Genomic DNA, 15000 nt, shown 5'->3' on the forward strand with positions numbered 1-15000 from the left:
TCATGACACCCGTACGCAATGGGTTAATGGGAAGACAAAAAGCAACTTTATTTTTTCATATTTTTTGGACTGCCATGAATGAAAACAAAACACATAGCCATCTACAATAAAGATAACATGAAGAGGTAGGGAAGAGGAATTAAGCCTGTGCTTATGACTGTGAATGCCACTGTAAAAGGCATCCCTACTGGCACAAGGGCACATTGTAGACATTGTGCAATGTTTGAGTCACCTTCCTCTTCTTGTTCTACCAGCACATCCTTAACCCTCTCTGGACGGGTGGTACAATACTGTACCGCTCATTCAAAAGCCCAGTGGCCGGGCAGCACAATATTGTGCCAGCCATTTAATTGATTTAGGCCTAAGCACTCGAAAGCCCCGGCATTGTGACATTCAAGGCTGGAATGCCCCCGTCGTGAGTGAGTTAACCCATTAGCAGCAGATGGCATGATTTGCTGCAAAGGCAGAGTCAGTCATAGATGCGGATGGCACCATGCCAGACATGTAAAACAGCCATCCTATTGCACAGACCTTTTTTAATAGCACGACCAATGGGTTAATCTGCAGTACTTTAGAGCAAGAGGTTGGCAACTTGTTGTGTGCCATTCAAGGCTCTCTCTTTTGCTGGTGCTAGAAGAAAGTGGTGCCATCTAGGTTTTGGATGTTAGGTGAAACCTATTTTGCTTAATATTATGGCAATTATAGTAATTATGACTGCAATTGTCATCATCACTCACTCATTACTCATAGCACATTAAAATAACACAGTGATCCAAAATCCCCATATGTTACCTACGTCATGATGCTTGTCACCAGGCCAGAGCTCCTGTGTCATGTATGTCATAACACCCATAAGCAATGGGTTAAATGAACCTGAAAACTCACCCCTTGCAATCCTGAAGGTCCTGCTTGAGAATCATAGGAGAGTCCATCAGATTGGTCAAAAGTTGCTGTTAAATCCAGATTCATATTATCCTCCAATCCTCCTCCACTATCTTGGCCTAAATCTGGGCCTAATGAACTGTAGTCAAGAGCTGGGTCTGAAATATTACCCTCATTGCCACTATCCAAAATTTCTTCCTTTACCAAAGTCTCATCTACCATTATCTGAAATAGCAAACAAAAAAAAATATAAACGCCTCAAAAAATGTTTACACTTTTAGTAGGAATATATTTGGCAAAAAGACACTCTATACACAAAATAGATTATCAGTGAGACCAGCACCTGTTTCACCAAATGTGTCTCCCAACACAAGTAGACTATATCCAGGGGACACACTAAAAACGCTCTCTTCTGCCATCAATGGGACATGGACCACCACATGGATTGGTCAGTTCCTAACATTCCACCAATATCCACACCCACTGACAAGTAGAATCCTCCCTCATTAACAGGCTGCCCAATTTCAACCTTAATAGTGTTTTTTTTTCTCCTGAGACAGCCTTCTTACTACCCATATTCCATGACTCTTGCCTTACGCCAACCACTCTTCTCACAGACCAGCTGACCCTGTGACCTGACCTGACCTGACCTGACCTGACCTGACCTGTCTCTGTTCTGCTCACCTTTACTTCCAATTACCTGTACCTTTCGAAACAGTTGTCTCAATTTCCAATAAATCTGTTTTGTGTATATAGGGTTTTACTGCCATATTATTAATATAGTAAGAGTGTTTTTTTGCCATTCAGGAATATATTTTTTTGTTTCCCTAACAATCAAATGCATCAATAAGATATACTGACATAGAAATTCTTACACAGAAATCAACTGATTGTTGTGAGAGTATAAGATCAAATTCTTTGATAAAATTGACTGCTGGTAAAATGAAACTGAAATACATTGGTCTCTATATACTTTACAGTATGCAATAAATCAACTCACTTCAGCATCTGAACTGGGGGAATCTTTTGTGATGTGCTGATGCTCTGTCACTTGGTTACCATGAAGATCGATCTCTTGGTTCTGATACATATCGTTAACTCGTTCTTGTCTTTGGCATACTTGATATTCATGCCCTTCATCTGCTATGGGATCATCTATATTTCCTCCTTGCTCTGATCTCTTTGGTAATCTTGGGGAAAGAGAGGCATCTTGTGTCTGGTCATTCTCTTGATGAAATGGGGGCCTCGGAGAGGATTGCAACATCCTGCCAATTTGTGTCTCCCTTAGGGCATGATTGCTTCCTTGATCTCTTTTATGGCGTTTTGGATGTGGGCTCGTTCTACCATCTGTTGAATCCTTTGAGTTTTGAATTTTTCTGCTTGAGGAAGGAGGTTCATCAGGCACTGCTAGGCCTTTTATTTGTAATAATTCTGCAGCTTTGATAAGCTGTGAGAGATCATTTTGTGCCACACTCACAACCCCATCATACATATAACTGAGGAGAGCTTCAATATCCTTACAATGAATGTCCTTCAGCACAATAATTGGATGTTTGCAAGGTGTTCGTTCAAACATTTTTAGAAAATAATCACTACATGTTGAGAGAACAAGCTTATGCACTGGGTAAAACTTTCCTTCACAGGTCACAGTAACATCTGTATATCTTTCCTGAAATAAGAAGAAAATCAAAGTAAAAAACTGAATTAAATTGTTAAAAAACAGATAAAATTAAAGTGCAACAGTAATAATATTTCCCTTCTTATAATGTAAATACTGAACACCAAAAATAAAGCCTTGAAATGTGATACATGTGGCACTCATGGTTGCAAATAATGGAGTTATATAGTTTTAGTTTACTGACCTGTTTTCTGAAATGAGAACAGCATTGTAAAAACAATTATTATAAATCATACTGAAACTAGAAAATTTTCAGCTGCAAAAACAAGAAAAAATATTTAATTTCTTCATTTGCATTGTAGTATCTTTTTAGTTTTGCAAGATTCAATAACATCAATTCCAATACTGTATGTTACTTAATATACATTTCTAAAAGTCTCTACACAGTTACTATGAGAAGATAATGTTGATGCATTGCTTCAATGCCTAACATTTTAGACCTTCTTCTCTCTAGACTCGCATTTGACTTCTAGATTAAACTTAAGAGACCCCTGAATACAATCCTACTTTTATTAATATTCATCCTTTAACAAATAATTACCCTAATAAATAGAATGCATGGCATCAGAAACAACAATGATCCCTTGCATATGAATGTATATCTTCAAATTCTTACTGGCAAATACATTTTACATGTTAATACTATTATATCCAAATATCTTAATACGTCTGAAAAATAAAAGTAATTTGACTTACCTTTTCCCGTAAAGAAGATAACATGTGGCAAAAAGTAGAGCTGTGGTTGTTCCATGAGAGTGATAGCATCCCCTCCCCCATCCTGGATCTTACAGTCTGAAATTTGATGTTTAGTAATATCAGTCTTGGAGCTTAAATCATTGAAGATGGAAATAGATTTGCTTTCCTGGTCCCTAGGACAGGAACTAGTGCTACCTATGGTGCAACTCAGATTATTTCAGAGTAATGTCACTTTACTTGACACAATCTTTTGTGCCCTCTTTGTCCATCCTTATAATAACAAAACCATTTTTGTGTTCTGTTTTACTGTCCTGTGGGACTTTTATGTATATATGACAGACTAAAATTGTAATATACTCAGTATGGTAGTATTGCTGTTTTATGGCAAGACAAAAAGCAACTTTATTTTCATCCTAATTGTGTGCTTTCATAAACAAATAAGAAAGAAATAACCATCTACAAAGAAGATTACAGGAAGAGATGGGGAAGAGGAGGGAGACTTGTGCTTATGACTGTGAGTGCCACAGTGCAAGGCAGCCATGCCTGCACAAAGGCATATTATAAATGCTGGACATGGTCCAAATCTTTTTTCTCTTCTCATTCTCCTGCATATCCTTCATCTCTGGTATGTCATCGCTCTCTGAGGATAATTATAATTGCAATTTGCATCATCAGTCATTAAATAGTTATTACTCATTGTATAATAAAAAACAAAGTGATCCTCTTTCCCCCAACGCAAATATGCCATGATGACTATAGTCATATGTCTCAAAATCCACTGTCAGGCCAAAACTTGTTTATGAGATATGTCATGAAACTCGATTATACTATAATATTAGCCAGCCTTCAATAAATACAGTATATTTATAAAACGAGAAGGAAAAAAGGAATTTCAGACATTATTCTACACCTAAAAAAAAAAAAAAACTGAACATAAATTACACAAAGAAATAAAATACTTTATACATGGCTCATTCTGTGCATGTATGTGTGTTGAACACCTTGGTAATTTATTGTCAAACATACAAAAATTGTGGAGTGGACACATCCTGACCACTATCATTTTGAATGTAATAGAAACAGTCTCCTCTTCATCAGTAAAAAATGCATATCATTAATATACATAAAATCTATATAAAAAAAAAAAATCAGCCTTACCTTGCATTATATAAAAGATGCTGAGGAATGTACATAAGTTGGTAAAAATTATAACCAAGCACTTGGTTGATTTCAAATTTGATTTCAGTTTCCTTGCAAAAACTTCTGAAATGCATATGATATAAATAAAAGAGAAAGTCTGTGAGTATTTAAGGCAATATTACCATATTTATCCTACTGTGGAAAAAAAATCCCTCTTTCCTTCAATGTGATGATAAAAAAACATTATTTTAACAACTGAACTTTCCAAGAACTAGATAGATTAAATATATAAATTTTCTATTTAATTTTATATTTCATATACAAGTATGATAATGAATATGTATGAAAACTGATTCACTCACTAAATAACTCCATTTTTTTTTTTCTCATTTGAATGGTGACAAGGGCTAAAAATCTTATTTTATTGAATCTGTACTGATTACATGTAAATTTCCAAAACATGTTTTGTTGAGAAGGTGGTATCGGCGGATTCCTTTTACCCTCTGCTACTCGTATACAGTAGATATAATCCACGATTCCTTCCCCCTTATAACCCACAATCTGGGACCCCAATAGTAGGGGAGGGAACGGACTATATCAGGGAGACTGCAGGTTGGTATATAAATAAACTGCAATGATATAAGATACTAATGTGCCTTAGTCCACTGTAAATTAAAATTGTAAAAGACATGTTTCTTTATGATTTACTCACCTGCATAGTGTACTGCATTCATAATAATTGCAATGGCCTCCACACCTACACAATGACATGAAGCGATTTTGGGCGGAATGTCTGCACGCACTGTCTTCGGCGTATTTTAGTCTACAAAATCTTAACCCGATAACCAACCTAACTGTATCCTATTTTAAAGTTAAGCCTTAGCTATGGGGGGGTTGCACCTGTTGGACCCCCTTTTCTTATAGCCTTCATGTTACTGAGTTTCTGTTTTGGTTTCCATACATAGAGCTTAGACTATCTCATTATTTAGCAATAAACCTTTTGAATAAATTGTCTGTGTGCATCCCCTGTCGCCAAGGTATATCCCAAACAGGATACAGTACCATCATCACGACGGGTCTCTTGAAAGATTTAAACTCAGGGATTCACAAGCAATAAGGAGCATGAAAGCACTATGACTGGGAAGTCGATCTGAGGGGATCTAAGGGTAGCGCTCACTGGCTATCGTCACTAGAAGAAATAAAAATCCTATTCCTGATAGATGGCTCGCTCTTTAGTGAGCATACATCAGGTAACAAAACGATATCAACTGACTGGTCATCCGTGCTGGATGACGTCTGAAGAACCTGATCTATTCCCTGCCCGGCTCCCCCTACCCTACTATATAAACACGGGATGTGGGGATTGTGGTGTCTCTACTATATATGAGCTGCAGAAAATGAGAGGAATCTCTCATCCTAAAGAGGTATTATGTCAGAAGTAATCCGACCGGCTGCCGGTCGAATAGGAATAGACATTGTGATAAACCACTAACGTTGAAATGTCTCAATTTCAACTCTTACCATCGATTTCCTCAAGTATTGAGATATGTTATAGTGTTATCAAGCCACAGAAAAGTAACAGCATGGATTACATTACCTGTCTCTCTTTATTTTCAAAGACAACAACTGCTTCCTTGCCAGCAGATAATACAGTATCACAATTGTCTTCTAAAGCGTATTCAGGTTTCACCAATATGGCTAAGTACGAATATACATTATATATATATATATATATATATATATATATATATATATATATATAAATATATATATATATATATATATATATATATATATATATGTATATATATATGTATGTATATATACATATATATATGTATATATATACACATATATGTATATATATATATATATACATGTACATATATATACATATATATACATACATATACATATATATATATATATATATATATATATATATATATATATATATATGTATGCACACACATACATACACACACACACACGCACGCACGCACGCACACACACACACACACACACACACACACACACACACACACACACACACACACACACACACACACACACACACACACACACACACACACACACACACACACACACACACACACACACACACACACACACGTGTGTGTGTGTGTGTGTGTATATATGTATATATGTATATATATATATATATATATATATATATATATATATATATATATATACATTAAAACATACATACATATATGTATGTATGTAAATATATAATATAATAGCATTCAAAGAAACATAAACAGCTGAAAAGATGCAAAGATGAGCAAAACGCTTGTTTTTAGCTATATTTGGACTTTTTGCATAGAATGTGTCCAAAATTACTGCAATGATTGTTATAATGACAATTACGTCGATAGTCATGAAAATGAAGACAATTCTCATAAAAATGAAGGTAATAAGGCGAAAGCAATTATAATTGGAAAAAAAAAAACATATTCGCATGTACTGTGCATGTGTGTGTGTGTGTGTCTGTGTCCGTATGCGTCTGCGTGCGCTTGCGTGCGTATGTTGTGTGTTTATCATGTTCGTTATTACGTCACCTCACCTTCCTCTCTGATATCAAATATCTCCTAGACCGGACCAAGGTAAGACTCTCTGTCATGAGAGCTCTGTCAGGGGCTGGGCACCGTATATTAAGATCCTTCTGTGCGCGTTGTCCGTCCCATTGTTGAATACGCCTCCGTTGCCCTGATTACGGACAAGCCTGGACTCAGGAAAAAGCTTAACCTCATGCAAAACGAGGCTGCCAGGATCATTCTGAGTGCCCCTGGGTGGACCAAGGTCACCTACCTCCTCTTGGAGGCCAAACTTTTCCCCCTGGACACCCGGATCAATCAGATGGCGGCCCAGTTCTTTGTCAAAGTTTTACAGTCCCCGCTGGGCTAGCAACTAAGACAGAAAGTGCAATGTCGGCTTGCACAGAACCACGAATTCTTTGCTAACAACACCTGGCTGTAGCACACAGCCAGGGTGCTGATACGCTTTGAGCTCAAGGAGACACTACTGGTTAAGGGCATGGACCTCCCCCACCCTATGTCACAGCCCCGCCGCGGGCACGATCCTTGATTGAGTTTTCTGTCATGAGCTTGTCAAGGGGAAAAACACAGTACTCACCTCCTCTGTTAAGGGATGAGGCGGAAAGGAATATCGCAGCAATCACCCCGCCGGGTAGTAAAACCTATTTCACGGATGGTTCTGTAGACCGGTTTTGCAGCAAGGGGTATAACGACAGCCATGCGGGTATCTGACAATGCCTCCTCGCTCCAGGCAGAGGCAGTCGCTATTATGGAAGCCCTAGGCCATGCAGCCCAGACGGACGGGCATGTTGTCATACATACAGATTCTAGGCCCGCCATTGACAGCCTACAACAAAGCACGCCCCTTGTTAACGTTTATCTTCTAACCACGATTCTCACCATTGCTCAGAGAATCCTGGATCAGGGTAGACGCATCCTCATCAATTGGATTCCGAGCCATGTTGGTATCAAAGGGAACGACTTAGTCGACAGGTTGGCAGGGGAAGACAGGAAGAAATCCATCAGTGATCTTGTGGTGCATCCTAGCCGGGAACTGCTAAGGCATAAAGCGGCAGGGCAGGTCGGTGTCCTGCAGCGACATAGAAAGGAAGCGAGAACCTCCCCCTCGGCCAGCTGGTACTCAGACGCCACAGGCTATGTGTCGCTGATACTCTCTCCCAGAATATCAAGGTGTGCTGAAGTCAGCCTTCATAGACTGAGAATAGGCTATCCTTGTGCGTGGCAAGTCGTACCCACCACTGGGCATGATGAGCGACGTTGTGATCATTGTGGCGCGCCGGACGCCAAATTAGAGCACTACCTGATGGAGTGCGAGCACACTCGCTTCCTCAGGCAAGGCCCAGAAACGACAGCCGCTGGGCTGGTTAGACAGCTATGCATGTCGCTTGCCCACTGGCAACTGGAGCGCCTACAGGCAATCCAACCGCCACGGTAAACATTCAGTTATGATGATCAGATCAGTCAGGACTTATAGCTGGCAGAGGCCGGGCCGCCTCGTCCATATAGCCCGGGCGAAGCGACGTCTTCGCGAATCTCTCTGAACTGAACTGAACTGCCTCCTGGCAACTGGAGCGCCTACAGGCAATCCAACCGCCACGGTAAGCATTCAGTTATGATGATCAGATGAGTCAGCACTTATAGCTGACAGAGGCCGGGCCGCCTCGTGCATATAGCCCAGGCGAAGCGACGTCTTCGCAAATCTTTCTGAACTGAACTGAATTCTCCACATATAGCTAAAAACAAGTGTTTTGCCCCTTTTTTCATCTCCACTTGTTTTCTTTTTGTTGTTACTTTAATTACTATTATTTCATTTTTTTAAACATAATTTTCGTATCAGAATTCCGTTTCACTTCATTACCAATAAATATCAATATTTAACACATGTTCTCCCCCAAAACAAGTCCAAATAAAGCTAAAAAATAGATATTCGATGTTAATCAAATAATGATTATCATTTTTTCTGAGATTATTGTGGGTTGTTTATTATTATCTACATTTTTATGAAAATTGTCACTAATAATTTAATTATCATAATAATGATCGTGAATAGTAATATTTTAACAAGTTCTCCTTTAAAAAGTCCCAATATAGTTTTCCATCTTCTCTTTAATTCTTATTGTTATTACAACAATTATTATATATTTTCTTATAGTATTATTCTTTACCACCATTATCTTCATTTAATGAGAATTTTCTTTATTGTCATCATTAATAATGTATTTATCATAATGACAGTTCCTGTAATAATCATGTATTTTAACATGTTCCCCACTTTTAGCTAAAACAAGCATTGAGCTCATGTTTGCATCTCTTCGCATGTTTTCGCATTATTAACCTTGATGAAAACTGTTTTTCTTCTCATCATTAACAACCTAATTATCATTACAGTAATTATCAAATATTTTTGAGATTTTATCCTTAAAAAAACGTTATCCTATATATATATATATATATATATATATATACATATATATATATATATATATATATATATATATATATATATATATATATATGTATATATATATATATATATATATATATATATTTATTTATTCATTTTATTATTATTATTATTGTTTTGTTTTTTTTTACTTTTTAATGTTATCTGAATAATTGTTATCGTTCATATTTGTTCTAAGATTATGATTATGTCTTATTATGATCTTCATTTTTTTTCAGGATCGTATATATTACTTGCATTTCTTTTTCTTGCACCTTTTTTCTCGCAATTGCTTTCTCCTTTAATATAACGAAAATCAGCGCATTTAACGGTAATCCGTTTTTTTAAGCATTTTTGGCTTTTTTTTCAGGATCGTGTATATTACTTGCACTTTTTTTTCTTGCACCTTTTTTCTCAATTACCTTTTCCTTTAAAATAACAAAAATTTGCGCATTTAACTGTAATCCGTTTCATTAACAGAAAGGTTCTAACGTGTATTTTAAGCATTTTTGGCATTTTTCAGGAATTGCTTATTCCTTTAATATGACGAAAATCAGCGCATTTAACTGTAATCCGTTTCATTATCAGAGAAGCTCTAATGTGTATTTTAAGCATTTTTGGCCTATTTCAGGATGGTGTATATTACTTGCATATTTTTTTCTTGCACGTTTTTTCTTGCAATTCCTTTTTCCTTTAATATAACGAAAATCATCGCATGTAACTGTAATCCATTTCATTATCAGCAGGGCTCTAACGTGTATTTTAAGCATTTTTGTTTTTTTTGAGGATCGTATATATTACTTGCATTTTTTTTTTTCTTACAACTTTTTTCTCGCAATTGCCTTTTCCTTTAAAATAACGAAAAAGCGCATTTAACTGTAATCCGTTTCATTACGAGATTGGCTCTAACATGTATTTTAAGTATTTTTGGCTTTTTTTTAAGGATCGTCTATATTACTTGCATTTTTTTTTTCTTGCACCTTTTTCTCGCAATTTCTTTTTCCTTTCATATAACGAAAATCAATGCATTTAACTGTAATCCGTTTCATTATCAAAATGGTTCTAACATATATTTTCAGCATTTTTTGTTTTTTATCAAGATCTTGTATATTACTGGAATTTATTTTTCTTTCACCTTTTTTCACAATTGCTTTTTCCTTTAAAAGAACGAAAATCAGCGCATTTAACTGTCATCCGTTTCATTATCAGAATGGCTCTAACGTGTATTTTAAGCATTTTTTTTTTTTAAGGATCGTATATATTACTTGCATTTTTTTTTCTTGCACCTTTTTTCTCGCAGTTACTTTTTCCTTTAGTATAAGGAAAATCAGCGCATTTAACTCTAATCCGTTTCACTATCAGAATGGTTCTAACGTGTATTTTAAGCATTTTTGGCTTTTTTCAGGATCTTATATATTACATACCTTTTTTTTTTTTGCATCCTTTTCTTCTCGCAATTGCTTTTTCCTTTAATATAACGAACATCATCGCATTTAACTGTAATCCGTTTCATTATCAGAATGCTTCTAACGTGTATTTTAAGTTTTTTTTTCAGGATCGGATATATATCTTGCATTCTTTATTTTCTTGCACCTTTTTTCTCAGTTGCTTTTTCCTTTAAAAGAACGAAAATCAGCGCATTTGACTGTAATCCGTTTCATTATCAAAATGGTTCTAACGTTTATTTTAAGCATTTTTGTCTTTTTTCAGAATCGTGTATATAACATGCATATATATATATATATATAATATATATATATATATATATATATATATATATATATATATATATATATATATATATATATATTTTTTTTTTTTTTTTTTTTTTTTTTTTTTTTTTTTTTTTTTTTCTCGCAACTTCTTTTTCCTTTAATATAAAGAAAATCAGCGCATTTAACTGTAATCTGTTTTATTATCCGAATGGTTCTAACGTGTAATTTAAGCATTTTTTTTTTCAAGATCGTATTCATTACATGCATTTTTTTTTCTTGAACCTTTTTTTCGCAATTGCTTTCTCCTTTAATATAACGAAAATCAGCGCATTTAATTGTAATCCGTTTCATTATCAAAATGGTTCTAACGTGTATTTAAGCATTTTTTTTTTTTTTTTAATCGTGTATATTACTTTCATTTTTTTTTTTCTTGCACCTTTTTTTCGCAATTGCTTTTTCCTTTGATATAACAAAAATCATCGCATTTAACTGTAATCCGTTTAACTGTATTGCGTTTCATTAGCAGAATGGCTCTAACGTGTATTTTTAGCATTTTTGGGTATTTTAAGGATCGTATATATTACTGTCATTTTTTTTTTATTTGCACCTTTTTCACTCAATTGCTTTTTTCTTTAATATAACGAAAATCAGAGCATTTCACTGTAATCCCTTTCATTATCAGAATGGTTCTAACGTGTATTCAAAGGTTTTTTGGCTTTTTTTTCAGAATCGTGTATATTACTTGCATTTTTTGTTCTTGCACCTTTTTTCTCGCAATTTCTTTTCCCTTTAATATGACGAAAATCAGAGCATTTAACTGTAATCAGTTTCATTATCAGAATGGCTCTAACGTGTATTTTAAGCATTTTTGGGTATTTTAAGGATCGTATATATTACTGTCATTGTTTTTTTCACATTTTTTCCTCAATTACTTTTTCCTTTAATATAACGAAAATTAGCGCATTTAACTGTATTCTTTTTCATTATCAGAATGGCTCTAACGTATATTTTAAGCATTTTGCGGTATTAGGGATCGTATATATTACTTGCATTTTTTTTTCTTGCACCTTTTTTCTCGCAATTGCTTTTTCCTTTAATATAACGAAAATCAGCGCATTTAACTGTAATCTGTTTCATTATCAGAATACTTCTAACGTGTATTTTAAGCATTTTTGGCTTTTTTCAGGATCGTATATATTACATGCATTTAACTATAATCCGTTTCGTTATCAGAATTGCTCTAACGTGTATTTTAAGCATTTTTTTTTTTTTTTTTTTTTTTTTGCACCTTCTTTTTCTTAACTATTTTATCCTCTAATATAACGAAAATCAACGCATTTAACTGTATTCCGTTTCATTATCAGAATGGCTCTAACGTGTATTTTAAGCATTTTTGGGTATTTTAAGTATAGTATATATTACTCTCTTTTTATTTTCTTTTTTTTTGCACGTTTTTTTCACTAAATTGCTTTTTTCTTTAATATAACGAAAATCTGTGTATTTAACTGTAATCCGTTTCATTATCAGAATGGTTCTAACCCGTATTTTAAGCATTTTTTAAGCTTTTTTTTCTTGCACCTTTTTTCTCGCAATTGCTTTTCCTTTCATATAACGAAAATTAGCGAATTTAACTGTAATCCGTTTCATTATCAGAATGGCTCTAACATGTATTCTAAGCATTTTTTTTTTTCATGATCGTGTATATTACTTGCATTTTGTTTTTTGTTTTTTTTTTTTCTTGCACCTTTTTTTCTCGCAATAGCTTTTTCCTTTAATATAACGAAAATCAATGCATTTAATTGTAACCTAAAAATGCTTAAAATACACGTTAGAGCCATTCAGATAATGAAACGGATTGCAGTTAAATGCGCTGATTTTCGTTATATTAAAGGAAAAAGCAATTAAGAAAAAAAGTGAAAAAAATGACTAATATATACGATCCTGAAAATGCCCCAAAATTATGAAAATACACGTTAGAGCCATTCTGATAATGAAACGGATTACAGTTAAATGTGAAAAATTTCGTTATATCAAAGGAAAAAGAAATTGAGAGAAAAAAAGGTGCAAAAAAAAAAATAAAAATAATAAATAACAGTAATATATACGATCCTGAAAATACCCCAAAATGCTTAAAATACACGTTAGAACCATTCTGATAATGAAATGGATTACAGTTAAATGCGCTGATTTTCGTTATATTAAAGGAATAGGCATTTGAGAGAAAAAAAGGTGCAAAAAAAAGACAAATATATACGATCCTGAAAATACCCCAAAATGCTTAAAATACACGTTGGAGCCATTCTGATAATGAAACGGATTACAGTTAAATGCGCTGATTTTCGTTATATTAAAGGAATAGGCATTTGAGAGAAAAAGGTACAAAAAAAAATAAATGACAGTAATATATAAGATCCTGAAAATACCCCAAAATCCTTAAAATACACTTTAGAGCCATTCTGATAATGAAACGGATTACAGTTAAATGCGCTGATTTTCGCTATATTAAATGAAAAAGCAATTGAGAGAAAAAAGGTCGAAAAAACTACAGTAATATATACGATTCTGAAAATACCCAAAAATGCTCCAAATACACGTTAAAGCCATTCTGATAATGAAAACGATTACAGTTAAATGCGCTGATTTTCGTTATATTAAAGGAAAAAGCAATTGAGAGAAAAAAGGTACAAAAAAATAAAATGACAGGAACATATACGATCCTGAAAATACCCAAAAATGCTTAAATTACACGTTGGAGCCATTCTGATACTGAAACGGATTACAGTTAAATGCGCTGATTTTCATTATATTAAAGGAAAAAGCAATTAAGAGAAAAAACATGAAAAAAATGACGAATATATACGATCCTGAAAATACCCCAAAATGCCTAAAATACACGTTAGAGCCATTCTGATAATGGAACGGATTACAGTTAAATGCGCTGATTTACGTTTTATTAAAGGAAAAAGCAATTGAGAGAAAAAAAAAAAAAAAAAAAAAAAAAAAAAAGAGAGAAATACACGTTAGAGCCATTCTGATAATGAAACGGATTGCATTATATTAAAGGAAAAGGCAATTAAGAGAAAAAAGGTGAAAAAATGCCTAATATATACGATCGTGAAAATACCCAAAAATGCTTAAAATACACGTTAGAGCCATTCTGATAATGAAACGGATTACAGTTAAATGCGCTGATTTTCGTTATATTAAAGGAAAAAAGTAATTGAGAGAAAAAGGTGAAAAAAAAATGACAGTAATATATACGATCCTGAAATTACCCAAAAATGCTTAAAATGCACGTTAGAGCCATTCTGATAATAAAATGGATTAAAGTTAGATGCGCTGATTTTCGTTATATCAAAGGAAAAAGCAATTAAGAGAAAAAGGTGCAACAATAACAACAACAAAAAAAAGACTAATATATACGGTCCTGAAAATACCCAAAAATGCTTAAAATACACGTTAAAGCCATTCTGATAATGAAACGGATTACAGTTAATTGCGCTGATTTTCGTTATGTTAAAGGTTTTGGATGTTGGGTGAAACCCATTTTGCTTAATATTATGACAGGTATAATTATTATGACTGCAATTGTCATCATCACTCACTCATTACTCATAGCGCAATAAGATAACAAAATCCCCGAATGTCATGAAGCCCGTCGTCAGGCCAGAGCTCCTGCATCATGTATGACGGAAAAACACGTCACCTGTTGTGAGTGAGGCAAAGATGTGACAGCACTGACAGGATTTACCAAGAGAGCCAAAATTTGGTAACCAAATATTTTTTTGTACAAAAATTTGCTTACTGGATTATATTCATAGTGTTAGATGTGTTAGAAATAGCATCTTAAATAGTTGTAACGGT

The 15000-nt window shown here is 34.3% G+C and overlaps 1 protein-coding gene across 2 annotated transcripts in view; it reads right to left on the reverse strand.

The window, feature by feature from the left end:
- The window catches only part of LOC122264804 (uncharacterized), a 7594-nt gene extending 1494 nt beyond the window's left edge, over positions 1-6100 (reverse strand). Inside the window, exons 1-5 of one of the 2 annotated variants that reach the window (XM_086554353.1) lie at positions 5994-6024; positions 4415-4519; positions 3257-3352; positions 1883-2551; positions 886-1107 (exon numbers count right to left, since the gene is read on the reverse strand). In XM_086554353.1, the coding sequence (XP_086410479.1) occupies positions 886-1107; positions 1883-2551; positions 3257-3337 (972 nt within the window). In that variant the 5' untranslated portion in view covers positions 3338-3352; positions 4415-4519; positions 5994-6024. Of the gene's footprint in view, positions 1-885; positions 1108-1882; positions 2552-3256; positions 3353-4414; positions 4520-5993 lie in introns of both variants that reach the window. The other variant, XM_086554352.1, reaches the window with a different exon arrangement.
- Positions 6101-15000: the final 8900 nt, after the last annotated feature.

Source organism: Penaeus japonicus, unplaced genomic scaffold (assembly GCF_977035675.1).
Source record: "Penaeus japonicus unplaced genomic scaffold, GWHDUDI00000001_assembly GWHDUDI00000029, whole genome shotgun sequence".
NCBI classification, from domain to species: domain Eukaryota; kingdom Metazoa; phylum Arthropoda; class Malacostraca; order Decapoda; family Penaeidae; genus Penaeus; species Penaeus japonicus.